The sequence below is a fragment of the Hermetia illucens genome, chromosome 6, assembly GCF_905115235.1.
Source record: "Hermetia illucens chromosome 6, iHerIll2.2.curated.20191125, whole genome shotgun sequence".
In the NCBI taxonomy this organism is placed as follows: Eukaryota; Metazoa; Arthropoda; class Insecta; order Diptera; family Stratiomyidae; genus Hermetia; species Hermetia illucens.
The window spans coordinates 9,445,193-9,472,502 of NC_051854.1; the positions used below are offsets into that span (position 1 = coordinate 9,445,193).

Genomic DNA, 27,310 nt, shown 5'->3' on the forward strand with positions numbered 1-27,310 from the left:
ATGAGAAGGATCTTTGTTTAGACACTGTCTACTATTCCACCCTAAGAATCCCATCGTCGATTAGTAGGTTAATATTATGGACCTCTTTGCAACCTTCCCAGCTCTCCAAGCTGGAAGGTTGGTGTACTGTCTCTGTTACACACCGATAGATTTGTGTTAATATTAAAACTATAGAATGACCCACCTTTTTCTGCCCCAAAGTGTATGCCTTACATAGGCATCGAAGCTTATCAACTGTTTGGCTTTCTTTGCTGATATGGTTGACGTCAAATGTTGCTGGTCCTCTGGCGGAGCTGATCGGCCAAGAGCCAAGTGTACTGAGGAAATATACACATTCTCCAGTCGCGGCTGGTCCAGTTTGACCAAAACTAGGTCGCTGGAACTCAACTCCGGACACAGAAAAGCAAGCAGATTCTTCTTCTTGCTCTAAGTCTGTGACGGTCAGTGGAATAAATTACGATATTTGCTTTGGAACACTTTGAGGATCTGGTCACCTCCGATTCAGGGTTCCTGTATTAGTGCGACATCTATTTCTTTCCTTTGAAGGAAGACCAGCAGATTAGCAGATTTCCCCGAAAGGGATAACTTTGAGCTTTAGGGTCTTCCCAGGCGTCGCTGATCTTAGCGATGCACGAAGCGAGAAAGTCCCTGGAGAATTGGTCCTTGTATCTTATAACGTGGAACCCACGGACGATCTGAGAGGAATGAAAGTATTGCTCGACAACCATCTCCGACAGTCTGACCTCAACACTGGTCCACACCTCTGACGCTAGTTTGCTACTAGCGGAATTGCTATTCACCGGCGTTGCATGTAAGTGACTGCTATTGCTGCTTACTTGTTTGCAGAGCTTGGTTAATGTCCGAGCGCTTGAACACTCTGCCCCACTTGTGTTTTTGCTCGACCTCGTCTTGAGATCTATCGCATTTGAAGCCGATAGCCATCGACTTCTGCTTGTCTCCCTAGCGTTTGCTGTTATGTTCTTCAATAATCGGATCGTATTTAACCACGTCTTTTTTATGCTGCTTTTTATTCTTCGTAACCTTGCTCAGAATATGTATAGTTTTCTGGTATGGCCCTTGAGCGGGACTTCAGTCGACCTCCGCTTCTTAGTCGGTTCCCGGTCACCGACATTCTTGTCACCCTGGCTGAAAACCACTAGTCCCCCCCTCCCCCTCGTTCCGGGAGGCCCTTGCGGTTGGTTTCAGCACAGCGGTGCTTGGGCTGGTATTGTCTGTACTGCCCTCGATGACTACTGTCTCCTGGTTGGATGCCAGCAGCTCCTTCTCCGATAGTGTGCCTGGCTTCACCACCTCTTCTTCTATCGTCTGTTTTTTGAATTTTTTTGATGAGCCTATATCTTGGTACCACGAGTAACCCAGGGAGAATGTCCACCCTGAGTAGCCCGACCACCAGGGTAAGGGTTTTATTTGAAATTGAAAGTGCCTAAAGTATTCAAAGTTAGCAACTTTCCCAGTGCAGGGAGGACAATCCCCGGGCTTTTGCATCGGCTCGTTGACCCATCAGATCCGCTTGCCCCTAACACATGACCTGCAAGCAGACAGATACTAGTCAGTTGGATTAGCCCTGCCCTTCACCAGTGGCCAGTCCAAAGACGGTTTTCAGCGTCCACGTCGAGGAGACTGTATGATGATTTGCCGAGCTATGCAACCTTAACCTGAAGGATAATTAGGCCAGGCTGCAAATTACAAAGGTATTTGGAAGCCTCTTATGGGACCAAAAGACCTTACGACAACTACTGAGGGTTTAAAACTATTTATGACTCTCCAGCCCTGAATTGAATATCAAATTTCCGACCAGCGCCAGAGCTCTAGCAAATCATCGAGAAAAGTGCTAGGATACTTTTGCAGGATCATTACACTATCGTACGACTAGCCGCACTTATGGAGATCCATTTGATTAGACTGTCTGAGCCCAACTATTTGACTGCTACTTGTCATAAATAAATCAAGTCGTTTCGCAAGTTGTAGGGATTGAGTGAGGAGAGATCTCAATGGAATTTGTCCTATTTGTGTTTACTTCCCAGAATATATATTAAACAAATTGCCTGGATTGAAGCAATCTCAAGAAAACATGATGTCTGCTTACTGAGTTCTCACCCTACTCCCAATCTCTCAAGTCATTGCAAATAATTCGATCACACGCTAATAGGCTCACACATATCCCAGCTACTCGTGCATTAGACCGTCAATTATCTTAAATGGTTTATTTTCCCTCCTTAAAATGGATATTAACATGGGAAAAACGACAGATATCCTACACCCGCACTAGAGATACGCGCATTTCACGTATGCCACACGCCAGTCTTCAAAGCTCAAGAGACCACATCAGACACATTCTGAAATCAGCCGTAAACAGTTTGCAGTACAAAGTGTGAAGAGAGTGTTTATCTATGATCGGCAGAATGTTAACCAGATGTTTCTGAGATTTTATGGATCTTTTTGAGATCCTCGAACGGGGTGGCTTGGGAAAATTCTTGGTGGCCCGATCGTTTGAAAGGCAGAAACGGGGGCGCTATAGACATATGAGTGATAATTCTATGTTGTGGGAGAGAGTGTGATCAATTTTTCACGTCTAATTGGAAAGTGATTAATTTTTTATCTACACAAATATTTTTCTATAGATATGCGGAAAGTGGAAAATTGGTTGATTAAAAATTGCCAGAGAAACCGATGAGTGAGGCTAATATTCTTTCACATTATTTTTCTCCTGGAATTTGGCGCTTCTTCTCGCATGACTACGTGACTGTCGATGAAAAGTGGGTCAAAATATTAGGACTAGACAAACTTAAAAATTAGTAGGTAGTTATCTGGTCTCCCTTAAGAGTTATGTTGTCAACAAATGAGCTAACATTATCCTGCACCTCGCTAACATTCAGTCGGTCCCAATATAAGGAAGTATGGTAATTTCCCCCATTAGCTTTTCGTTCAGATGCTCAAACTAATTGGGTTACTACTTCAAATGCTTTGATTTTTACTAACTTCTTTGCTAAATGTCCTAATTCACGACAGGAGATACACGCTATTTATACTGATTTCGCTAAAGCCTTTGATTTTGTTAACCAAAATATTCTCCTCTCCAAACTCTCTCTACTTAACTTCCCCTTCTCAGTCATCTCTTGGCTTTCCCCCTTGCTGCTCGGTCAACAAGCTGACACTGAATAATCAGCAAATACCACTGGATGTGCTATTCCTTTAAATCCTCCCCAACATCCTCTCTTTACGCTTCCAAAATGTCTGGTTTTATCCTACGTTTTTCCTTCGACTATACCTCACACTTTTCAGCTATGAATATTGCTGTGTAGTCTGGTCCCCTTCCGTAACCGTGGCTGTCGCGCTCTTGAAGCTAAGCAACATAGATGTACCCGGACCCTCTTTTTCAAAAAGAATCTTCCCCGGGTGGACTATCTGTTCTTCAATCTCCCTTCCCTGCAGCAACGCCTCAGGGCAGGAATGGGTGCTAGCCGTAGCATGATTTTGAGCTACGCGTTTACTTTTTACGACAAAGAAGTTCTTGTGATTTCGTACCTGGAAACCAGACATCATATCACTGTCTAATTAATTCCATTTTTTGCAATTGGATACATGTCCACAAGTTGTACATATTCCTGATCTCCCACTCTAGGAAGCCTTTAAGTCAGGGAATTCCTTCTACCATTGAGAGGGGAGAGGAGGTAGGAAATTGATAGTTTGTGAGACCTCCATTGCTGTAGCTGAAGCTTCTTCGCAACTAGAAGAACTCGAACGCAATGTGCAGCATGACTCTTGTTACATGTCTCTAAAAAGGTCACCTGGAGAGAACTCTGTATCTACATTTGTTGTTGGTGAATCCCGTCACAATTTCTACATGAAAGAAAGTTGCGGTTCAGTTGTCATGCCTTCTGAATCTTGTGTAGGTATTACTGAAAAACCTCCATGCCCGCTTAGAAACTGGGTAAGGAAAAAGTCACCCTCACCATGTTTCGATTCAACCGCGGACCTAAATTGCCAATAAGCGGTATAGTCGATCTGGTTTGAAGAGCCACTCATTTAGGGTATGTTACCGTTCTCCACAAGTAACAATCTTCCTTGCGTCCTTTCCCTTCCACTTGTACATTATTTTACGTTCCTTACCACGGAAGGTATTAGGACTTACTGTTACGATAACAATCACAGCCGGTTTTGATACAATGAGATCGCCAGACGTCACGCCGACTACCGATCAAACGGGGCACTTTTGGCATGCCGGGCCTTAGTAGACTATTGCAAGAAGCGCTCCAGAGATTTGGTCCTTGAAAGGATCCCTGTGCTATCCTTGAAGTGATCCCCATCCACCTCTGGATTTCTGTTCATTTTACGAAATTAAACGCATTACTGGTAGAGATCGGCGGCTGTGTGCCTCAGCTCGATGAACCCCATCCACTACGTTCATGACAGAATCCACCGTGCATCTCCCTGCACTAAAACCGAGCTGTGATGGAGTTAATGGCGCTTTAGCGTGTCTATTTCTGATGAGTTCTTCGAGCACTTTCCCGCTCGTGTCAAACATACAGAGTGGTCGATATCCAGACGGCAACACAAGGTCTCCTTTCCCTTTGCTAATTACCCTTAAACCGTCCAACGGGAAGAAAAAATATCTTTCTACAGGCAAGTGTTGAATACAGTAGAGATGCGCAAAGGTACTGGCGTTTCCTGTTTTTCGGAGAGAGGACTGCCTCTTCCAGATTTTTCATGCAGAAAAGTAGGTAAACAGTAGGCAATCTTCGGTGTCTTTCACGCTATTGCTCATCTGATTGGCATTAAGCGATCAGTAATTTTTCGAGCCACCAACTTATAACCGATTCCGCACGGATCCTTTTTCACTTCGTCAACTAGGTCATGCCAGCAATGAGCTTTGCTTTTAAATGATCTGTACTGTCATTGTAGTGCAGCAAAGCAAAAAACAACTCCTGAGAAGTTGTACTTCTCGTATTAGCCGCACTAGTGAGTGTTTGGTCTCTAGAATTCTTGATATTGATTACCTCTGGGCATCTTCTATTTCGCATAGTTTCTGGGCTAGAAACCAGAATGTTCTTTCTTAGTAGCTCCTTGACCACGTTAAAGAGCTTACTCTTGTTTGTTGTCTCTGGGCCCAGTTCAACGAGGACTTTCCCACCTTTCGTTTTCCCTATAGAAGACATTTCTACTTCACTATCTTCAGGCTTGACTTTTATATGGATACCGATGAAGATTTTTGAAAAGTGTTTCCTTTTGTCGGTTAAATATGCAGACCTAGCGGCGTAATCCTTATGGACTCCTTCGCCTCAGTTTTTTTTTTGCTGTTTCACGATTCACCTGGATTTTAGTACACCCCATGTGTTTCATAACGGCCTCGCATTCCTTGGTGAGCCTTTTCTCTTCGGTTCCTACAAGGATAGTCAACTGCACTCCCACTCAGCATATATCCAAAATTATCTGCGCAGTTTCAGTTTTTCTATGCGCCTCTTTTCGGAACAGAAGCACACCAGGGTACTGCGGTTACCGTCACTGCACGGGCAAACGCATCATTTTGGGAGACTTTCTCTCTATTTGGTTGTCCGTATCCGGGTGTTTCGTCAAATGATTTAGACTTCGATGCCTCTTTCGCAGGGTGCGGTGGCGACCAAACTCTTTCTTTCTTATGGTTCCAGCACATAAGAGCGTCTCTCCAGATCCTTAAGACCTACGCTTAACTTATCCCGGAACTGGCTGATCAGCGTTTGTTCGACGAGCGACACACTCTACTAATACCGGTTCAATGCGGTCCCACGGGTGGCTCAGTTCTGTGTCTCGCCGTATATCGGTCACCAGCGGTTCGCTTTTCACCGAGAAACTACTACCTAGGATCAACAGGGAGTCGTAAATACTTGCTGAGATGCCTCCGTGCGCCAATCCCCGTAGCGTGTGTGTGTGTTTGGCTTTGAGGTGGAGGAGAGCCTCTGAACACTCAGACTATCCCGGGAGTATCCCGGATTCATTTGTGTATCGCAGGATTTCCGTCAGTGGATGTGATGCTACTCGTTGCAATTGTAGCATATCAGCACCAAAAAAGGACGGGCACTCACATAGAAAATATTCCGTGGATTCCTCTTCCTCATTACAGGGTGGACACGTATCATCTTGGAGAATTCCTATTCTGAACATATGTCCAGCTAGTGAATAATGGCCTGTCAGAATGCTTACAATACTTCTGCTAGCCTTCCTGTTTTTCGACAAGATAGACTTTGCCGTATGTTTGTTTTATTCTAACAGGAAAAGTTTGGTGAATTCTGCAACATGAAGGTGCAGCCACCTGTCATTTTGCGAAGCTTTTTCCCAGTTTTTGATAGTGGTATCAGCCAATGCCACTGATACCCCTAATTGCTGGTTCCGGTCCGGGAATGCGTGAAAATGAACCCCGTTTTTGCTAAGGCATCCGAGATTTAATTTTTCTCAATGCCCGGGTACCCGGAGTTGTTTCATCGTATTGAATCTAGAAGCAAAGTTCAATCGATTTCTACATTCCTGAACGATGTTTGAAGTGATGAAAGGACTGCTCAAAGTCCTCAATGCAACTTGACTATCGCTAAAGATTGCGATACGCCTGCCCTTCAACTGTTCGTCAATCATCCAGGTTGCCACTCTTAGGATCGTATACGCTTCAGTATATTGTCCTCAGGGAAGAGTGTACTTCCGGCGTAATCTGGCTCCGGAACTCTTTTCTGTTTTTGAGCCATCGGTGCAGATAATGTCAATATATCGTGACATGCATTCTTCTGGTTCGTCCAAGTCTTTTCTTTGTTTCAAAATAACTTCTACCAAACAGATTTATGGGGTCCCGCGAATCACAAGACATTGCGAAAACTGGATTCAGTTCTCCTAATAACTCTTCCAAAGTTCTGTGCTTCCTCCACGTCCATTGCTTCCCCATAGATCTAATCGAATTAGTCTATGAATAAACAAATTCAAGGGCTGCGAATTGAGTAGCGCATTCAGAACTCCGACGGATGTCGTGCTCATGGCACAGGTGATACCCAGACACACAGTTCTTTGCAGTATTGCGCGTTTACAGCAAAAACTCTTTCATTTCGCCTTGGCCGACTCCTCCTTATTAAGGACTCTGCACAGCCTGAAATTCCCTTTCACCTTTCAGTTCCTCACAGTATTCTCTAAAGGAGTCTCGTTTCGAACGTTTTACGAGCCTCTTATTTTCACGCTATGAGTTCCGGAAGCTTGACCAGTCTTCATTCTTATTGCTTTTGCAAGAACGGTTTAGAAGTCATCTGGATGATTTCCTGAGTTCTTGTAATTCTCGGTATTACCATGGAACCGCTTTACTGCTTTGTCCTCGCGAAATGCAATTCTATCGCCAAAGGACTCCTTAGTCGCCTAGGGAGCTCCACTTTGTTGCCAAGAAGTTCATTGAGTTTTGCCCATGCAATATTTTTCTAGGATTCTGTCTTTGTACTTGTCGCCTGTAATAGCCAGACTATATTCTAAGTAACGGTATCTGAGAGTGAGACTTCATCTAGCACTCGCCAATCTCTAATCAGGTTGTTAGGCCAATTACTTCAGTTCTCCTTGGCCCCACAAACGTAGAGACAAACCCTATGACCCTATCGTAGTCATCAGACCACTTGTAGTGATAAAATTAAACAGTTTCTCTTTTCTAGCACTGCATTTACTACTGCTTCAACAAATATGCTGAGCGTTCGCGTCACAACCTATTAAGGGTTCAACGCCACTTGATTCTGAATACGCTACCCGATCCCTTAGTTCTTGCGTCGGCGGTGGACACAAAGAATCATAAGGTAAGTAAGCAGATTCGACTATTACGTTTCTCCTTTTACCATTAACCTGGTATTGCATGGTATTGTAACCGTAACAAGGTCCTGGGAACAGAATTGTCTCAGCATGGTTGCCTCTAAGAATTTTGACATCAGAACGCAGCGCCCCGGCTTCGGGGATGGCTCACCGAAAAAGATCCTAGTCCCCTTGACTGATCCAATAAAACGAACCAATGGCTTTTGTACCAGAAATATATAAACCAACCTTGCTGCCAGTAGATAGGAAGAGGTGTTCGTATGCTGCAGGTTAATTTGGCTAACTCTTATGTTTGTAGAATAATTGTAGTCTAATATGAAAACCACCGCTTTTTTGCATCCGATTTCTCTGTACATCGAGACCCTTGGTGACACCACCAAGGGTCCTCATTCCCAACAAACTTCGCCTTCTTTCGCAGTGCATTCCGTTGCCGTCGACTGGGAGCCCTCCCAGGTTCACAGTGTTCGGGCTGCATGAATCTGTTTCTACATACGATATTTATACCAGCTGCGTCCACATCACCAGCTTCCCTTTCTTCCGCTTTCCCAGGTTGAGGCGGAAGAAGAGGTTCTGACAGGCAAATCTGTCGTCCCTTCTCCTGGATGGCTGAAGTTTTCTTCTGCCGAGCCTGATTATCCTGTTTTTTAGATTTTTTTTAGAAGAGTTAGACAACAGTGGCACTGACAGACGGGCCGCAATGAGGTTTCCAGTTTCTCTCATTAAGGGAGTTGCTGTACTATCCTTTCTGACTGACCGCGCCGTAGACACCGGGTGCAGGTTTTCCACTGAAGGGGAGAGCCTGTGTTGGACACCCTCCCCTACCACAACATGGTGGTGTGTGGAGAGAGAGAGCGTGAACGACCCCTCAACGATTTCTGGCAATCCCTGAGCCGCGTAATGGTGGTGCGTTTTGGGTTGATAGCCACGACTCACAAACCAAACTTCACAATAGAAGCATGCAAAATTCCCGAGACTCAAAAGGAAGCAAGTTAGTAGCAATTTCAAAGTCATGCTGACTAGCTTTTTCGGGTTCAGTGATCAAACTTGTAGACAGATGGCACATTGGCAAGTTCATCGAGATAATGCACTACCTCATTTTTGGTTCCAAGATAACCGGAATTCCAACCCGGAGTAACGAGACGAAGAGGCTGGCGCTCAGCCATTTCGACTGTCGCATCTCGGCTATCTGATCTTGGCGATACCTGCAATACCTTGAGGCACATACTTGTTCGTAAGATTAGAGATTCTAGATTAATCTGCAATTCTACTCTGGTCTATGTGATAATCTGGATAATTGCACAATTCTAAAGGAAAATTGTTTTTTTAGAAAAGCTTCATCCAGCCCCCATTTAATACAAGTGGCGCCCAATGTAGGACGCTGAAAAATTATGTTTGGATTGTTTGAAAAGGAGCGTTGTACAATTTTGGGGAATCCTTTCTTATAAATGAGGATCACGATAACCTATTCTATTCCGAGGGTGACTAACATTTATGGAGAAAAGTCATCTTATCCTTTGAGGGTACGTCGTTTTTGTGTCCAATAGCATCTGCAGGCACCAATTCCAGCGCTGAAAGTTCTCTATCTCGGTTTCACAGGCAAGGTAACGCGGCCCCTTAATATAAATCTTACAAGAGGGAGTTACTCTCCCTGTGTCTTACCTATTGAAGGCTATCTGTATCTATCAATTCTCGTCGTGGGGTTTATTATAATGACATTTCTGTCCATCTCCAGGGGTAGCTGATCAATTTGTTTGAACCTTTTGAAGACCATTCTCAGAAATTGGCTCTAAGAAAATATGATTTTTCGGCCCCGTCAATCGAAAATCTTCCCCCTCATAGCCCGGAACTCCGATGATTCTAGCTCTATCTAGTCGTAACCGTAAATACAATACAACAAATATTTTGGCAGCCGTTGTTGATGTTATTTTGTGGATGTTTCGTATCTTTTTTCCTGTGCAGCAAGATGAAAGCAGTATGAGATGGTATAAGTAGATTAAAATCAATTCCAAATTAATTTTTTTCTCCTCCTTTTATTATGGATACATGGTGGAAAGTTTCGAGCCCGGAAAGCATCTGTTAGAATCGTACACATTTCACATGAAAAGGAAATAAAATGATGCAATAAATCCAGGAATGTATAGATTCGAATTTGATTGGTAATTGCCGGAGTGATTACATTAGTCCGTAATTGTTGTAGTTATGTCTTACGATGGGCAGACGTAAATATATTTACTTAGACGTGAGCACATACTTAGAATTCTGTTCAGGTTGAGAATCTGTATTCGGAGAAAGATTATTTTTGTTTTTTGTTTTGAAAATAAAATCGAACTTATGTAGTGTGCGCTGTAAAATGGGTCCTGAAAAACAAAACGAAACCCGGCCAGAAGCAGAGTGATCTTGATCCGATGACTTTTCATCGTAAAATTTCTAAGGAAAATACCATTTATCAGCTCTAGACAATCTGGCTTCGCTATCGAGCTATCTAAAGCCAGAGAAACGGGGCCGATCAGTAATAAATTTTGTTGTAATTTGTTGAGAGAGAGAGGAGTGGGATGGGGGAAATGGGATGGATAAGCCGGAGTCTGTTTTAGGAGTCTTGGAAGAGATTCTTGGGTAAAGATTGAAATTTCAACCACCAACCCGGAGGAGAGAGGGAGAAAGGATATCCCTCTTTGCGCTAATGAGAATTCACTTGCCAAGATTGGTCTGAACATCGAAGTTGGTAAGCGACCAAAGGCCCGCCTAAACAACCGTGGCTTGATCCGCTCGATGGGGTTTTGAAAGTCTCGCGACAGCATCCAGATCAACATTTTGGTAGAATCAAATGGTGCGGGCCAACCCCGCTTGTAAAATGGACAAAGTCTAAAGAAAAAGAAGGAGAATAATAGGGTTTAGCTTTGAACCACATCGCCGCTGGGAGAAAGGATAGTACAAAGAGAGAAGTGGGGGTCTTCTCTTTGAAACTCCGTTGAAAAATGGTGGCTGCCACCTCCCTCTTATAAATTATGGCGTTTGGTATGATAATGATAAATATTGATTTGGTAACCGTACCCCTGGAGAGGGAGGGGATAATGAGAACGTGTTGGAGGAAGAAGAAGGTCCTATTAAAAGGTTATGGCGCCTTTCTCGATTTTGTGCAGACAAATAGGTACATAAATAGGTACGTTCTCTTCGCTTATGTTTCACAGGGCTCCGTACTGGGCCTCCTAGTGTGGAACATCATGGTGGTGGGTTACGCCGACGACATAGCACTGGTTGTGGTGGTAAAGCACCTCGAGGATGTTGAGTTAAAATTCACAATTCACAAAGGCGTTGACTGCAATCAGAAAATGGGGTTTGTTCAAATAAATCCCAATCATTGCAGGGTCGCTCAGGATTTGCTTGACCAGACCGCCTAGAATCGGAGGTGGGACTTGCCATTATAAATAAACCTTATAGAAATTTCCATCATGCCGAATAGGCTAAAGATTTGACCAGTGGAGCGGCGATATGGGCGTGCGGTCGACAAAGCCATTCAATGTCCTCTGAATCAGGCCACTAGTGGCTCTGTGTGGGCGAAAAGAGGTGGTGTATATATTTACAGCTGCCACGCCCCACGAAGCCTGGCACTGTTTGAATTCGAGGAAATGCTTGATAATTTTGTTCTCGACGCAAGAGGACGAAAGGTGATTGGCGGTGACCTCAATGCTTGCGCACTTGAATGGACAAGCAAAGAAACAAATGCGATGGGGCGCATTCTAGTAAAAGCTTTTGCGCAGTTTAATGTAGTTCTGACCAACGAGGGTGATGTAAACATCTTTCGGAAGGGAGGGTCTGCCTCAATCGTAGACCTTACCTTCGACAGCCCTGTACTGGTACGTGGTATGTTCTGGGGCGTCAGAGATCAACAACTAATCCTCTTTGAACTATAGGGGTAGCCACAGAGAAGAAACCCATCATGCCCGAAACGGAAAAGGATGCCATGCTGGTCTGCAAAAGCATTGGGTGACCAGATCTTCATGGAAGTGTGGTTAGATAAACAAACAGTGCAGAAAAAGCTCTCCATCTGGCACACTGCATCGCCGAAGCATTTGACGCGTCCACGCCTAGGAAATGCACTTCGGTAGAAGACCCAACTATTGGCGGAATGATGGATTGGCCAGCCTTGGATCAGCCTGTTACCTAGACAGGCGAGCCATGCGCCTGCGATGGCAGTAGGCAGCATCGATTAGAGGGGAATAAGGGCAATAACAAAACCCGCGAAACCTTCAAGCTGGCCATTCAGAGGAGCAAAAGAGAATGCTTTAAGGAATTTTGCTCAGAGGCGGACGTAAACTTGTGGGGTAACGCCTGTAAAATCGTGATGGGACGGTTCAAAGGCCGTTCATCTCTGCAGATCACGTGTATTACTTTCTTGTTGAAAATTTCCAGGGGCTTATTTCCCCGATAACTTCCAATTATCTCTGAATACGGTGAGGGTGATTCCAGAAGGACATTTGCCATAGAATAAGTGACAGTAAAGCCTTGGGCATGGATGGAGTACCGAATAACGCCCTTAAGCATATTATGAAATGTATACGGGATATATTCGCGGAGTTGTTCGAAGCATGTATGCCCAATGGGGTACTGCTGCCTAAACCTGGTAAACTTCCAGCTGAATCATTCTCCTATAAACCCATGTGTCTTCTGGACATTGAGAGGGAGGGGGGGAGGGGATGCTGGAGTGGGTTATATATAATAGATTGCTATCGGTTGTCGAGAGCCGATGGGGCATTTGAAATCGACACTATGGGTTGCGTAGAGCAAGATTAATTGGACATTACTAGCAAATATTGTGTGGCGGTTACCTTGGATGTGAGAAATGCGTTCAATTCTGCCAATTGGAATCTAATACGGAAGTGCCTGGAAGAGATTGATATTCCCCTAATCTCGCTGCTTTTGTCAATAGCTCCTTATAACAACGGAGGCTTTGGTATGATACCGATGATGGACCCGAGGACTATTTGTCTCCGTGAATTCCCCACAGGGCACTGAAACATGTGAAACATCATGTACAATGATGTGTTCCGGTTTTGGAACGGTGAGGGGTTACGTCGACAATATAGCACTGGTTGTGGTCGCAAAGCATCTCGAAGATGCTACTCAAGTGAAGCGAAGTGATCAGTGCTGCTAAGGTTTGGCTAGAAAGTTCTGGTCTGACACTTGCGGAGGAAAAAACAGAAGTGGTCCTACTAAGCGCCGTGAAAGAAATTATGCCCGTATTCAAATTGGAGTCGGCCATCGAAAACTTGGAAGTGATGATAAACGGAAAGCTCACCTATAAACAACACGTGCAATATGTCTGCGGCAACCCATCCACCCATCAAGCATAGCCTTAGAAGGGATGATGGCGAACATGGCGGGGGGGGGGGGGGAGCATACTTCTAGGTAGTGAGCTCGATCTTCCTCCAAAAAGCCCCCGTTTGGGGAAAGATATTGCAGATCACAGCTAACACTTATAAACTGAGTGCAGGAGGACGGCCCTAAGGGTGTGTTCTGCTTTTAGGACTATCTCAGGTGATGCTGCATTTGTCATCTCGGGAATGGTGCCCATTGACGTCTTGGCAGATGAGACGACGAACATATATGACGCGAAGCCTGTCTCTCCTTTTACGCAGAAGAAGAACACCGAAAGGGAGAGACCTTTAAATAAATGGCGAGAGTGTTGGGAACGCTCGGGAAAGGGTCGGTGGACACACAGGCTCATCCCTGTCATCAAGGATGGAGAGACGGTACAGTGAGATTAGTTATAATCTGATCTAGTTTCTCGCGGGGCATAGAGGCCATCGCCAATGCCTGTACAGGTTTAAACTGGATACCTCACTCGATTGTGTATACTGTCCGGGAGGATCTCGGGCACGTAGCCTTCCATTGTTCAAGATTTGTGGAAGAAAGCAGACTCCAGGAGAAAGGTGCGCTCACGTACGCCGCTTAGAGAAGAGAGGTGGCAAAGCTAGAGTAAGCTGACTCCGCCCCATGATGTAACACCTTATGGTGGTTGCATGGGGCATGGGGGGAGTCGGGGTGGTTTTAGTAGGTAAAAATCTCACGCTGCCGTATCCAGGCTAGCGTCTTTAGAAGATTTCCACCTCCTCAAAAAAGACAGTCAGACAGAACAGCGAGAGCTGACAGGCAGTCATTACTTCAGTAATCTTGATGCAGTGGCATTTTAAAATCATATTTTTTTTATTAAAAATAATTTCTAAGCGCAATTCAACCCATACCATTCCTATTGAGACTCTGCTAGATCCGACTCCATGGCTTGATAAAAATAGATTACATTTTTTGACTTGGAAATCCCACTTAACAGTTCCTTTTTCCTCAGTTGATTGCGGCACTTTAACTTTGCAACCCGCAATCATTTCCAACGATAAGAACCACATTATGTTCCCCAGCATATGTACGTACACTAGCTCGGCAGATATATCAGTGCGATCCCCCGCTGACCTCGTGACCCAATATAAACTGGCCGAAACAGAACGTACTTCCAGCCACAATTAATCTCATTTTCAGTAACAATCTCATCTCATTCGGTATTCAAGATCAGTCTATAAATTGTCTATTTACCGCGTCAAGTTCACTCGAATGATTGGCCTAGAATCTTAATCGTTCATTTTGTTTACATTCGGATGTGCAGTGCAGTGCGACCAGGCTTTAGTGAAAAAGATCAAAAGATATGCGGTTGCAGTGCTCAGCGAAAATGGTGAAGATCTCTGTAATTCTACTGACTGGACTGTTAGCATGTCGCGTTTCCGGAAATCTGAGAGAGTCTGATGCATCACCAAGTTCACACCGGAAAAATAACCTAACGATGGAGCAAAAGGTGATGTTGCGCCGAGCTGCCAGGGGTAAATTGATCCAGTCCTACATGAATGAGAGTGTCAACCCATGCGATGACTTCTATGAATATGCGTGCGGAAATTGGAAGTTTGCAAACAGACCACCTTCGGTATTTGACGAGAATGATGTCTTCCAGCTCATTGTCCGGCGGATGGAAAGCCAGATTGGGGCCTTATTGCGGGAGATCAATGGGGAGAGTCAGAACCTAACGAGTGAAGCTTTGATGAAAGTGAAATTGTACTATGACTCGTGTATGGACTATGACTTCACGACGAGCTTGAGATCGCAGGCTAAGAGTGAGATTCTCGATAGCATTTTTGGACCCTATGTTCTGTCCGCTGAATGGAGTTCCGATGGGTTCGATTGGCTCAGTACGGTTGCTCGCATGCAGTCCTACGGGTCCAACGCCTTTATCTACCAATCGGTGTCAAAATACAATAAGACTCCAGCGATACACTTGAAGAAAGCGGACGTGAAGTTACCGGGACTAGACATTCCTGACTTTCTCCTTCCTGACCCAGGTCTTAGCAGAAAACTTCAATCCACGATATTGGCTGAACGATATGGTCTATCTGATAAGGAGAGTATTGAGAACGTAATTGACTTTGGGATCCAACTTAACAATTTGGTAATGTCCAACGATCGTGGAAGTCCTTTAAAAGCCGAACCTGTGAACCTAACTAAACTCAAAGATATGACCCCTATTATCGATTGGAGTCGCTACTTCACTGTCCTCCTTGGGAGCCAGATGAACTTTTCGATGCAGATTATTATCGAGGATGTCAACTACTTCCGACAGCTTGAGATCTTACTACGTCGGACTCCAGCAGACACACTTGCCAATTATCTAGCTTTACACTTCTTAGAGCATTTGCAAGAGAACGTGCAGATTTCGAAATTCTCACAGCACAGATACTGTTCAGCTCGAGTTCTGGAAGACATGCCGCTCGCAACATATGTCCTCCATCTGCATAAATTCAATTTAACCGGCGTCAAACCAGAAATTCTCCAAATAGCCAAAGCTCTGCAGTATCAGTTTCAGCAAGCAATAGACCATTCGGACTGGCTCGACGATCATTTAAAATCACAAATCATTAATAAACTAAACCATACCCAACTAGAAATCGGCTATCCAGATTATCTGAGCTCCAACAATCAACTAGATAAAATCTACAGCGATTTGATCGTAAATTCCAGTCATTTTGATCGAAATTTTTTGCATTGTTTAGAATTCAAGACTCGATCCATGCACAATAAATTGTCACCACTAATGGCCGCTGATATTGATTTAAATTTAAGCCTGATGGACATTAAGCCCCGATATGATCCCATAACGGATAGAATTACCATACCAGCAGGTATTCTTGTACCGCCAATATATCACCAACATTTGCCTATGGCGTTCAAGTTTGGCTCTCTGGGACCGATGGTTGCACACACTTACACCAATGTCTTAAGCGGACTCCATCGACCAGACGCAGGGTCTCGAAAATACGTGAAAAAAATGGAGGAGTTTGATAGATGCTATAATTTCCAAACTACAAATTTAGACTTAGATCTCGATGCGGATAAGAAATGGCCATTTGCTGACGAGGCTAACAGCAGAGAGGACGGCGGAGGCGTTGGAGTGGATTTGAAGGAGATCCGTAGTGACTTTGGCGAACTAGATGAAGCCTATTATGAAGATATTAGAAATCGGTTTTATGAAGTGGTTAGCACTCAGATAGCCTACTCTGCATATAACAGTTTTATTACTGCGGATAAGATCGATGATGAGCGAATGCCGGGGCTAAATTTGACCAACCACCAATTGTTCTTCGTTAGTTTCACTCAGGCTCAGTGTAGTGACTACAGCATAGATCCCTTCTTGGTGGACATTGGTATGGATAATAATTTTTCTAGAAGGAACCGCGTACTTAGCAGTGTTTCGAGCAACCTGAACTTCTGGAATAGTTTTAATTGCAGCAGAGAGTCAGCAACCTTTCTCCAGAAAAATTGTACACTTTTGATTTAGGATGGGCTTTTTATTAAATAAAAAAATAGAGATTGGAAAAGTGTTAGTTTCAATCATGTAATCCTTCGAAGTTTGCAGAATAGCCAAATGACTTGCGATTCTTTAGGGGAGAAGGATGCTTGATTTAGGGTTGATGCTGATTACCAGACAACATTTATGGGCTAATGCTATAGGTTTTTCTTTTATGGGTGGAAATGGAAATCATAAGCAGAGGCTGCTGCGCCAGGTTGCAGCAGTGCGTGGGATTATCACCCACTAAAACCACCTCCACTTCTCTGCCCAGATGCTCGCGGGACCACTGTGAAGTATTACTTCGCGGGGAGGGTTCTGGTTTACACCAGCGCAACTAAGTCACGCGTTCGTAGCGCTTTCTGAGCTCGTTCCAGCTCCTGAAGCTTCTCCTGTATCGCAGTTACTGTTCCGCTTATCGCACTCCAGTTTGCTGCGGACCTCAGCATCTCTTCCACGAAATCAGGGGGCCGATAACTGCGTTGCTCCGGATCCTTGGGTGGAGCGGCGCATTCGGGACACTCTGGAGATTCACCCAATCCGAAGCGATGCAAATACTTCTTATGTTCACCGTGTCCCGTAAGGAACTGCGTTAGGTGGTTGTTTAATTCTCCATGCTTGCGCTAGACCTCTTCCTTTTCTTTAGCCTTTGTCCCGTTCGCATGCGGAGTCGGCACATCGTGATCGGCTTCGCCATGCTTGCGCTTGACCCATCTCTCGATACACGGGATCCAGCGGTCCTTTCTGGAATTATCCCACCGTTGCAGCCATCTTCTGTACAGCTCCTTCCCAGTGGCTCTTCGAAAGCCCGCAGTCATCTCGGCCCGATTTACCCTTCTTCTCCGGTAGAGACAGTGTGCCTCATTCGGCCATTCGACTCGGGAATGGTTTGCGAGAGCAAGTCTTGAGCTTTGATTTGTATCAACCTCATTTAGTCTTACGATGCAGCTCCCTCTTATATGCCGGGCACCTGCCACCACTTGCAACGTGTCGATCATCTACTCCCGTTCTCCCTTTGCACAACATGCATCGTGGATCTCAAGCCCAGTCTTTGGTAAGGTGGCCCTCTTCACTGGATTTCCTGGACCCTCTCGATCTATCGTACTCGCTAGTACATGCTGCCGCAAAGTGACCGAAATCGAGGCATCTGAAGCATCTCTTCAGAGAAATTTGCTCCTTAAGTCGACACACAACCCAACCTATTCTTACCTTGCCCGCAGTAATCAGTTTAATCCCTGATTCCACCGGCAAGCTAATAATAGCGGTTTGCGTACCTCCATATGCATTCTTCATCCTTTTGATGGCACTTTCTTCTAGGTCGCTAAGGTTAAATTGTCCTTGTCTAGGTCTTTGCACTCGATCACTATTTGTTGCTTCCGAGGTTTCACGTCTGCTTGCTCATCTTCTCACCTCACCTACTCCACTTGACCGCGAAAGCTATTCACTATCTTTTCGCTAGAATTGTTTAGTTCCAGCAACAGATCCCCCTTTTACGGACGCCTGATGCGGCTCACACTGCCACCTACTTCTGTCAGTTCCGGATCCGCTTTGACTTTCCGAAGAATGTCCGCGTAGGACATATCTTCTTTCTTAGAAATAATGGTTACTTCCGGACTAGACTTCTTTTTTGCCTTATGCTGCTTTTTGCCGCCCACCTTTGTCCATTCTTCGGTTTTAAGAGCTGTAGGCTGTTTCCCTTTTATCGCAGTTGGAGCCGTCATCGAAGAACTACCCGGAATATTCGTCAACGCAGGTTTCTTTGGCGAGGAGGCTTTTTTCTTCTTGGCCGCTTGTTGGGCGACAAGTGATTCACTTATTCCATCCCTACTCGTGTCGTTATTTACTACTTTCCTCCGAAGTGCCTCCTTCCTTAACAGATTGCGCTCATTCATTTATTTTTCCACCGCCCTCCAAGTTTTTTCAGAGGCTAACATTTTATCCACGATATTCTCGGGTGACAACCGCGCCTTGGCGTCAATTTTGGCCTCCACTCTGTGTGCGGCGAACCTCGGGCAGTTAAAAACAACATGTTCCGCATTCTGTGGAATCATCTTGCGTGATGGGCAATCTGGGAAGTCGCCATGCCCGAAGCGATAAGAGTATGCACGGTACTCTCCGTGCCCGCGTAGGAATTGAGTCAGTCCGCAGCTAACTTCAAAGATGTCTTCGTTTGATCCATTTTGAGACACCTGGAATAATACTATGAGTCCAACGTCCTTTAGTTGAATCATCCCATTTTTTGCCACTTCAAAATTGCTTCACTTCGTACTAATTGCCGACGATAGGTACAGGATCGCCGATTGCATATGGTGAGTCATAGAAGCGTCGGCCATCGTTAGCCAAGATGTGGATGGGATCATACCTGCTATTACATATGCTGCTTCGTCTAATGCTGTACGGTAAGCGCACGACGTTCGCAAGGCACTCAATCGATAAGGGACTGTGATTTTCTTTCTAGTTTTAATGCCCATGCCCAGACTAGAGTTGCATAAAACAAGATGGAGCTGACAACTCTTGAGGTAAGGAGCCAACGGGTTTGCCTTGGACCACCTACATTTGGTAACATTCTTGCCAACAATGTAGCAAGCCCGGAAGCCTTGGTGGTAAATTCTCAAGATAGGGCTTGAGTTTTAGGCTTTTATTAACCATTACTTGTAGGTATTTAGGCGTTGGTTCTGATCTTTATCGACGTTTGTTTCCTTCGTTTGGTGATCAAAGCTACTTCGGTTTTATGCCCTACGTGCATCAGACCAGCGTCTTCTAGTCAAGACCTTATTTCAAAAATTGCTTCAGACCAGGATAGTCACTCCGATGTCCATAGGATAGGATCGAGGACTAATCTTTGTGGAACCCGCAGGTTGTTCAATATTTCTTAGGTTCATCGTTCGAATCGTAACATGATTGCCGCTCCTAGAGAAATGCTACGATTATGCACACCACCACATCTCAGAGCGCCTAATTTGGCTAAACCCCCAAAAAAATGTTTGCTCCATTTTGCTGTATTAAAGGCGTCCTTCACGTCGAGAGTAACTATCCCTCAAGATTTATTGCCCTCTACTGCTTCCTCAGTAATTTTCGTCACCGTACTGATTACATTGATAGTAGATCTTGCCCTTTGGAGTACGAACTGCCTATCTGAGAGACCGCCCTCCCTTTCTGTGATTGGCACACGGCTATTGAAGATGATCCACTCCGATGCCGTTTAATAGGCATATTGGCCTATAATACGAATGAACACCCAAAGGTTTACTTGGCTTCGGAATTAGGACAAGCTTTTCTTTCCTCCACTTTTCCGGAAAAAAACCTTTCTTTGAGACACGTCGCAAATGTTTCAACGAACTATCTTGGAACAGTTTTAACGGCCACTAGTAGAACTTTATTTGGAATGCCATCTGAATCTGGGGCTTTATTTTCCCCAGTTTACTTTATGGCTTCTAGCACTTCTTCAGTGGTTACCTAGGGAGTTTCATCGGAATTTATCTGGACAGTGGGCACGTTCGTTTCATTTGAAAGAGGGTACTAATGACATCCCGCAGCAAATCAGGGTTGGTGATCGGTGGCGAGCGTTCACCCTTGATTGATGCCATGACTGCCTTGCAAGCATCTCCGCACGCGTAGAGTCCGCTTCCTTGCATAACCTCTAGAAGTGTTCAGTTTTACTTCTAGAGATGGCTGTGTGCAGTTCCTTCCTCGCCTTCTTATATCGGTTGTGCAAATGTTCAGACTCAGGCTGGTTTCCGCTACGTTGACTGTGTCTCCTGGCTTTAAGGCACACCTTGCAAAGTTCATCGATTTTGGCATTTCACCAGAAGTTAGGCATTGGTTTCTTGAGTACAGTGCGGCGTATCCTTTTTTGTATTCCTTTAAGAACCTGCGTCACCTTATTTCCTCGAACATTTGCTAAGGCACTACTGCAGTCTTGTTGATACCTTTCGCTCGTGGTTTAGGCTTCATTTGGAAGATGGTAGCCTAATGGTCGCTGTAAGTATATCCCTCGCTCATCTGCCATTGGAAATCCTAATGTGTTGATTTCTGCTAACAAACGTAAAGTTACCGATCTCATATTCTGTCTCCGAAAAATATTAACGCCGCCAACATTTGTCAGAGCGACATTCAGACGTGAAAATTCTTCGAGCAATATGCGCCCTTTGTTTGTTTATCTGTCTGTCTGTCACACGCATTTTTTCTCAGAAACGATTGACATCAAATTTGGTGGAAAGGTGGGAACGGTGAACGCTTACGCATACAGTGAGTTACATCATTCTATGTTAAATTTAGGGGAGGGGAGAGTGGACATATGGACATAAAATTGAGCCTTGTGTCAATCATTACTCCCAAGTATTTGAGCTATGGGGGTAAATTGTTTGTTCGTTAAATTTTGATGGTTGTGTTCTTCCCTCTCTTGCTAATGAGGACTACTTCCGTTTTATGTTCAGCAAGTGATAAGCCGGAATTTTTCAACCAGGAATTGATCTCTCATATCGCTTCATTTGCGAAGATGTCGACTTCATCTAGGCCTTTGGAACTACTAGTTTCCCGACATCATCAGTGAAGCCAATAGTTGTCCCATTTTCAAGAAGGCGCAGCATAAAAACTCCAGTTGATTTCACTTTACTAGTTTGAATTGTTTGTCAGAAATGCCGCCTTCTTTTTCTGCAATAGCGAGTAGCCTATTGTATATTAGTCGTTATTAATCAGACATATCGGTCTATATGGGGAGGGGCCACCTAATGGTTTACCTGACTTAGGAATGCGTATGAGCTTTTGTAGCATCCATTACTTGAGGAATTTTCCTATATTCGGCTACTTTCAGAGCAACATGAGGGATCCCATCTGGCCCTGGGGTGTTATTTACAAGCTGCACCTAGAGCTTCCTGACTTAGCATAGATTAGTGGACTTTTAACTAATCGTCACTGTGTCTTGGTTACTTTAACTAATCTTCACTGTGTCTTGGTTCTTTCAAATTAATTTAAAATAAATTATAACCCGTTTTCTTATTTTTTATGATCGAGCCGAAGTGTTCGTAGCCGCGGTTGGAAACAGAAGAGACCGACTTATTTCCATGCGGTCCTTACTGTCCCAACCAACGGCATTTTTTTACCGCTGGCTCTCCACTCCCCCGGTGCGTTCTGAAAACGAGTGAGTGGAGAGTTTCCGCGTTCAGCGCCATCTACCCGTCCGCATCCGCAACATCCGAAATAAATTTCGAATGCTGCAGATCCTGCCGCGCCACAGACTTTTGGAACAGTACCTTGTCGGATTACCTGACATTAGAGAACTAGCCTGGAACCGTTTGTCACATTAGGGGAGCCTTCAGGTCTGCGAATTCCTTCGACCAACGGTAAGGGAGTTGTTAGTTCAGGGAACCTCTTGCCATCCGCGCATTCCGCCGGTAATTCACAACACATTCCATCTCCTATCGTTCCTTAGCATCTTTCTGGCGATTTTATCTTGAGAGAGCTCCCCTGTCTGTGCATAAAATTCCTAAAAAAAGCGGTCCCACCTTTCACAAGAAAAAAAGGTGTGTTCAGCATCGTCCGCCCCTCTATTGCAGAATACACCATCAGGAGATCGTGCCTTTCTAATCTTGTACATGTAAGACTTAAAGCCTCCACGCTACGGATCTAAATTGTCGATTAGATTTGCAGTCCATTTGCCTTTTGGCTCATTTTGCTAAGAGAGTTGCCGGTAAGAGGGCATTGACGTTCTTTACGGGCAACCAACTCTCTTAAGTTTTCGCCCTTGCGGCTGTAGATAGCTTTAGGCTCCTTAGCACGGAGAGAAACGGGGATCACTCCTGCGATCACCATCACCAGTTGTGGGACAATGCAATAAGCAGACGTCACTCTCGAAGCTCCCCGTCTCTGCACTTGAGCAAGGCGCTTACGATACACCCCTTTGCCGAGGGCATCAGCCCATACCTCCACGTCATAGAGCAGAATGGACTACGTAGTTCCCATAAACTAAACTTGAATCTAAGGAATGAGTTAAATGCCCATTTTACTCGTTCGAATAATACTACTTTGCATGTTAGAGTTCAGTCTCTTGTTTGAGGGCCGTATGCCTCTGTCGGTCCTGAGTTGAGATTTTAAATGCTGCCTGGGAAGTATACTTTGAGTAGATGTTTTTCATTTCTTCATCACTTTCTGTGCACTTCCTTCTCTATAAACCTAGATAACCCACCTGGCTACATTCTTTGGCAAGGATCCACTTGAACTTTGAGTTTGCCTCTGGACCGTTAGTCTCTTCACGAAAGCGTTTCCATGATGATTGTTTTGTGATCTTATCCTCTGTTTTAGAACTCTCGGAGCCTCTTTGCACCGATCCCCTTGTCATTCTCTTATACTTTGCCAAATCTGAGCTGCAACATACGGGTGTGACCGCTCAATAGTCTCCACTTCTCTTCGAAAGCTTCTTTTATGCAAGTTACAATCATGTCGGTTGTTTTCTTTGATTTAATGCACCTCCTAAGGATCACAACTCATTCGCTCATGTCGGTTTTGTATACCATCCAATCTATCTTCCGCGGATTCCAAAATGGTGTGGTTGGAGGTGAATCCATGCCCATGACGAAGTCAATGCGCCAGTTATCTGAGAGCGTGATGTCGTCTACTTTCCAACAAGACTCGACGTGTCAGAGGATGCCGTGAAGTCGGTGAAGTTCAATACTCCCGCCTGGGCACATTGAAGAAAGACGGTTCATTACCCATGTTGAGCATCTGCAGTTTGGTTTCTACCAGATAGTCTAATAATTTCGATCCTCTCACTTTAATGATAGAACTTTCCCAAGAAATATGGTGGGCGTAACATCACACAGGTCGTTTACCAAGATAGTCTTGATGTATTTTGAAACTACCATGCGCGAGCGGGGTGCAGCAATCCCATTGGGATACAATAGTCCAGCTTGTCGGAAGTTTAGGCCCTTGATTTCAGTGCCAAAAACCTATCGTTCTTGTATGAGGTAAATAAATGTCTTGCAGCCATTGATCCGACGAATGACTAGTGGCTGCTGGAAATTGAGGCATAAGCACTTGTAATGTCACGGTACTATGCCCGGAGTAGCCCCATCTGTTCCCGAACTTTCCTAATATCTGGTTCAGCAACACCGATAGTAAGCGCTCAGGTACCTTATTAAGGGCTAATCGTGAACCCTCCGACATAGTATTGAGGGAGGAGCAGTACTGTCGTGCCTTTGTTGAAAAAGTTTACCCGTAACATTTTACGGTATACATGTACCAAATCAAAACGAAACTTGACGCCTTGTGATCATGCAGTTCTTCTAACTGGGAGGAGTTTTCATTTAAGCTGTTCCAGTTGATGACTTAACCTTTGTTGGTCAAGTCTTCTTTCTTTCACTTTCGGCTGAGGAAGTAGGATCGCTAGAGGATTGCTGCCTGTTCGATTTGCTCTTAGCCGCTAATGACTCGCCCAATAATTTCACCTCAAGCTTGGTATAGCCTGGGGTTGTGGTTTACTTGGGAGCGGTTTGCTTGAAAGCTGCTTTTTACTCGAAGACAGATTCTTACTCGTAGCCTCAATAAGTGTTGTCAACTGGAGTCCGGGATCAGGAGTGCTGGCAAAAAGATTTAGTTTTATTTTTTACATTTCCGCGACAATTCAATTAGATCTGGCTGTTGAAGTGTATTAGAGAGGACCGTAATGGTACACAACAGGGTTATGGTACCTTGTAGAAGGTAATGTAGTTAGCATTACGCTCGTCCGTACTATTTCCCTGATTTGACTCATACACTCATTCACAACTGCTCCACTAGTATCCGACATCCAGCGACCCATAAATCCCATCGCTACCAGTAACATTTGAACCGCGACCAACCGTGCGACAGCCTAGCGCTTTAACCCCTGAGTTATCTGAACATTGCCTTTGTTTTACTACGAACAGCAAGTCTATCTCGGTAGAGCCCCTTTTTACCAATATCCTTAGTTGAAACTAGGAGTCGCCTGGTGCTCAGAGTTGACAATTCATAGTCATATCGTAACCGGTGTGACTATCACTATTGAGCTCTCCGCATGATAGTCACACCTTATCTTGCGGCTTTGATTACCATTAGCTCCAGGTTTTACTTTTTACTGAGCTCCCTGTCAGCGACAAGGTAGGCAAACATCAAGGGAATGCTTATTAACCAACCCCCCTTGATATTTTCACAGAAGTTTGAAGTTACAACCGACATTGTTGTTGAGACCCACATTGGGCGCCAATTAATATAATAAGGTATTTGGGTTTGGGATTTTTCCGACGAAAGCATCGTTTTAGCTTTTGGTAAAATTTTGGATTAGATAGTGTGCTTCTGTCCGAATACAGCCAGAAAAGTAACTAAGTACAGTCAGGCCTTGTATTTTCTTGGATTTTTATTTTCCAATTTGCATTTTGGTTTCACTAATTTTCAGCACTCATGAGTTTTTGTTGTTATTGGTGAACCCAGAGAAGTTCCTCCACTTCACCAGGTCGTGTGAGTTATATCACACGACGAACAGTTCCCTCATGTTCCGAGAACGCCCACTTTTCACTCAAGTGTGTGGATCAACCTCAAGATGTTAGAAGGCTTTAGATGCATAAGGCGCCTGAAGGCTCTCATGCTTTCGTTAGCTGGCCGCTAGTATCTTATCAATCAATACCTCATAATTCTACTCAAAATGCGTTATTACTTGCATTATCTATTTATCCAACTAGACTCACCATAATAACTACTTCGCGTATAGATCCAAAACCAACTCCAATTAAGACATCACAACATCGCCGTCACACTCAATTACCTCTTTACAATTTATCTTTATCTACGCTGATGTATCCCATCCATACAGATGTGCAGGAGGGATATAATCGCTCCAAGAGAATATCTTAATCGTCGTGTAAACATAATATGTACGAGCCTAGAGGCCTTCTTTTTCCCTTGATTTCCATCAACGTCTTGGCAGTCATCTCAGGCTTTTCGCGGTCGAGACAACAAAGACATTAATCAAGAACTTCCTGATCACAATTCTTCTATTGTCTGTCGTCGAGGCATATGAGGCGCATAGCATGAAGGCGCATGATTAATGCCATTAACCTTAAGGAGTTATAGCGGAGCCTATTTTCTGAAGATCAATCGATTCCCATATGTGAACCAAATGAATGGGCAGCATTCGTAAGGGAGGACTTAACATGAGATCGTGGCTTCCATGGTTGAATTGTGATGGTTAATTGTTAGCTAATATGCTGGAAAGTAATTGCAAGTGATGTGCTTTTGGGATCATTGAAGAGCTCTATGGTTCTTTGTTCAATTCCATGGGAGGGATGTGATCATTTTTTCTACTCAATTAGGTTTATGGTCATAAGTCCAGAAGTGGAACACAGCCTCAGCTCTGGTGCCTCAATTGGATTATGGCGCTTAAATTCTATTCAAATAGTGAACACTGACTTAAAGTTCCTTGTGCCGAAAATATCCTCCAATTTTCTTGCTATAAAATCTGCAAATCTTTTTCGAGTAACCTTCGGGCCGACGTCTTGTCTCCAATCATTTTCCCTTGTCATCCTTCAGGCAAGGTCATTTTTTCGTGGTGGCACTGAATCTTTTTTTTTATCCAAATATAAAAGTCCCAATAAATTACTCCATATGACTCATTAATTAGACCGCAATCTTCAAGATCGTTGGCATCATGTTGAATCATATGTCTGGACTGAGGAAAAATTCTGGAGATTCGGCCTACATAGAGACAGTGGTTGATTTTAAGAATACAGCCCTAAAATAGCTTTTGGGTGGAGTGTCTCTTAAAACAGAATGCTTAAAACTGGGAGAAATCGGGGGACGGCCCAAGCTTTGACGGCTGTTAGTATCCTCAGGAAATAAGGCGAATACTTGAGTAGAATTTGAAGATTACAAGGAGCTATTTAAGGGGGGATGATTCATCTAGTCATCGAAAAAAAAGCTTGGCATTATATTATATGTCCCCGAGCATTGTCAGGCACTCTAAGAACATGAGGTCATTGGCACCGAAGTCCTTTCGGAATGGCTTTCGCTGGTTCAATTCCTCCCAAAATTAGTCCTGCGTAAGAAGCAGGTTTGAAACAGTAGGACCAAGCCAAGGATGCTCGAAAACTTTCATGTCCCGAATTTCGAGAGGGACTTTTATTTTTGTGGTTGATTCCTCACTTACTCTAATTTTTAATGACAAAACCATCCGATTCCAGAATGGTTTCCGCAAATTTTCCAGCTCCCTTAGATAAACACAATTCGTACAATTAAAATGCCGACCAATCCAACATCTGAACTGATTCCCGCGACTATTGGAAACATAAAAAGAGCGTGGAGCAATTAAATGTTCCAAATTTGAACCACATCTTGGGTTCGGTCGTCATCTTGAAGAGCTCTGAGGTTAGACTTCAGGCTCGGATAAAATGAGCTCCGCATGAACATGTGTATATATTAAAATATCCGAATAAAAGTCATTGCCTTCATTCATCAAACATTTTTCACATTTTAATTTAAGTCAACTAACGAAGAGATTAAAAAAGAAATAAATTGATGAGAAAAAAAATCGCGTGGTGGTTTTTAAGTGGGTGTCAAAGAAATTTGAGCTGAAGCAATGAAAAGTGGTTAAGATTGAGTTCAAAT

The 27,310-nt window shown here is 44.2% G+C and overlaps 2 protein-coding genes across 3 annotated transcripts in view; both read left to right on the top strand.

Annotated features, from left to right (window-relative positions):
- LOC119659148 (cryptochrome-1-like) overlaps positions 1-7,791 on the top strand; it is a 126,018-nt gene extending 118,227 nt beyond the window's left edge. The window contains exon 10 of one of the 2 annotated variants that reach the window (XR_005250321.1): positions 7,668-7,791. The gene's annotated coding sequence lies outside the window, so the exon portion shown is untranslated. The remainder of the gene's footprint in view (positions 1-7,667) is intronic. The other variant, XR_005250322.1, reaches the window with a different exon arrangement.
- Positions 7,792-14,339: 6,548 nt separating this feature from the next.
- On the top strand, positions 14,340-16,716 carry LOC119659150 (endothelin-converting enzyme 2-like). The gene has a single exon (XM_038067094.1). It carries the CDS (start codon positions 14,513-14,515, stop codon positions 16,688-16,690), a length of 2,178 nt encoding a protein of 725 aa, XP_037923022.1. The 5' UTR covers positions 14,340-14,512; the 3' UTR covers positions 16,691-16,716.
- The last annotated feature ends 10,594 nt before the right edge of the window (positions 16,717-27,310 follow it).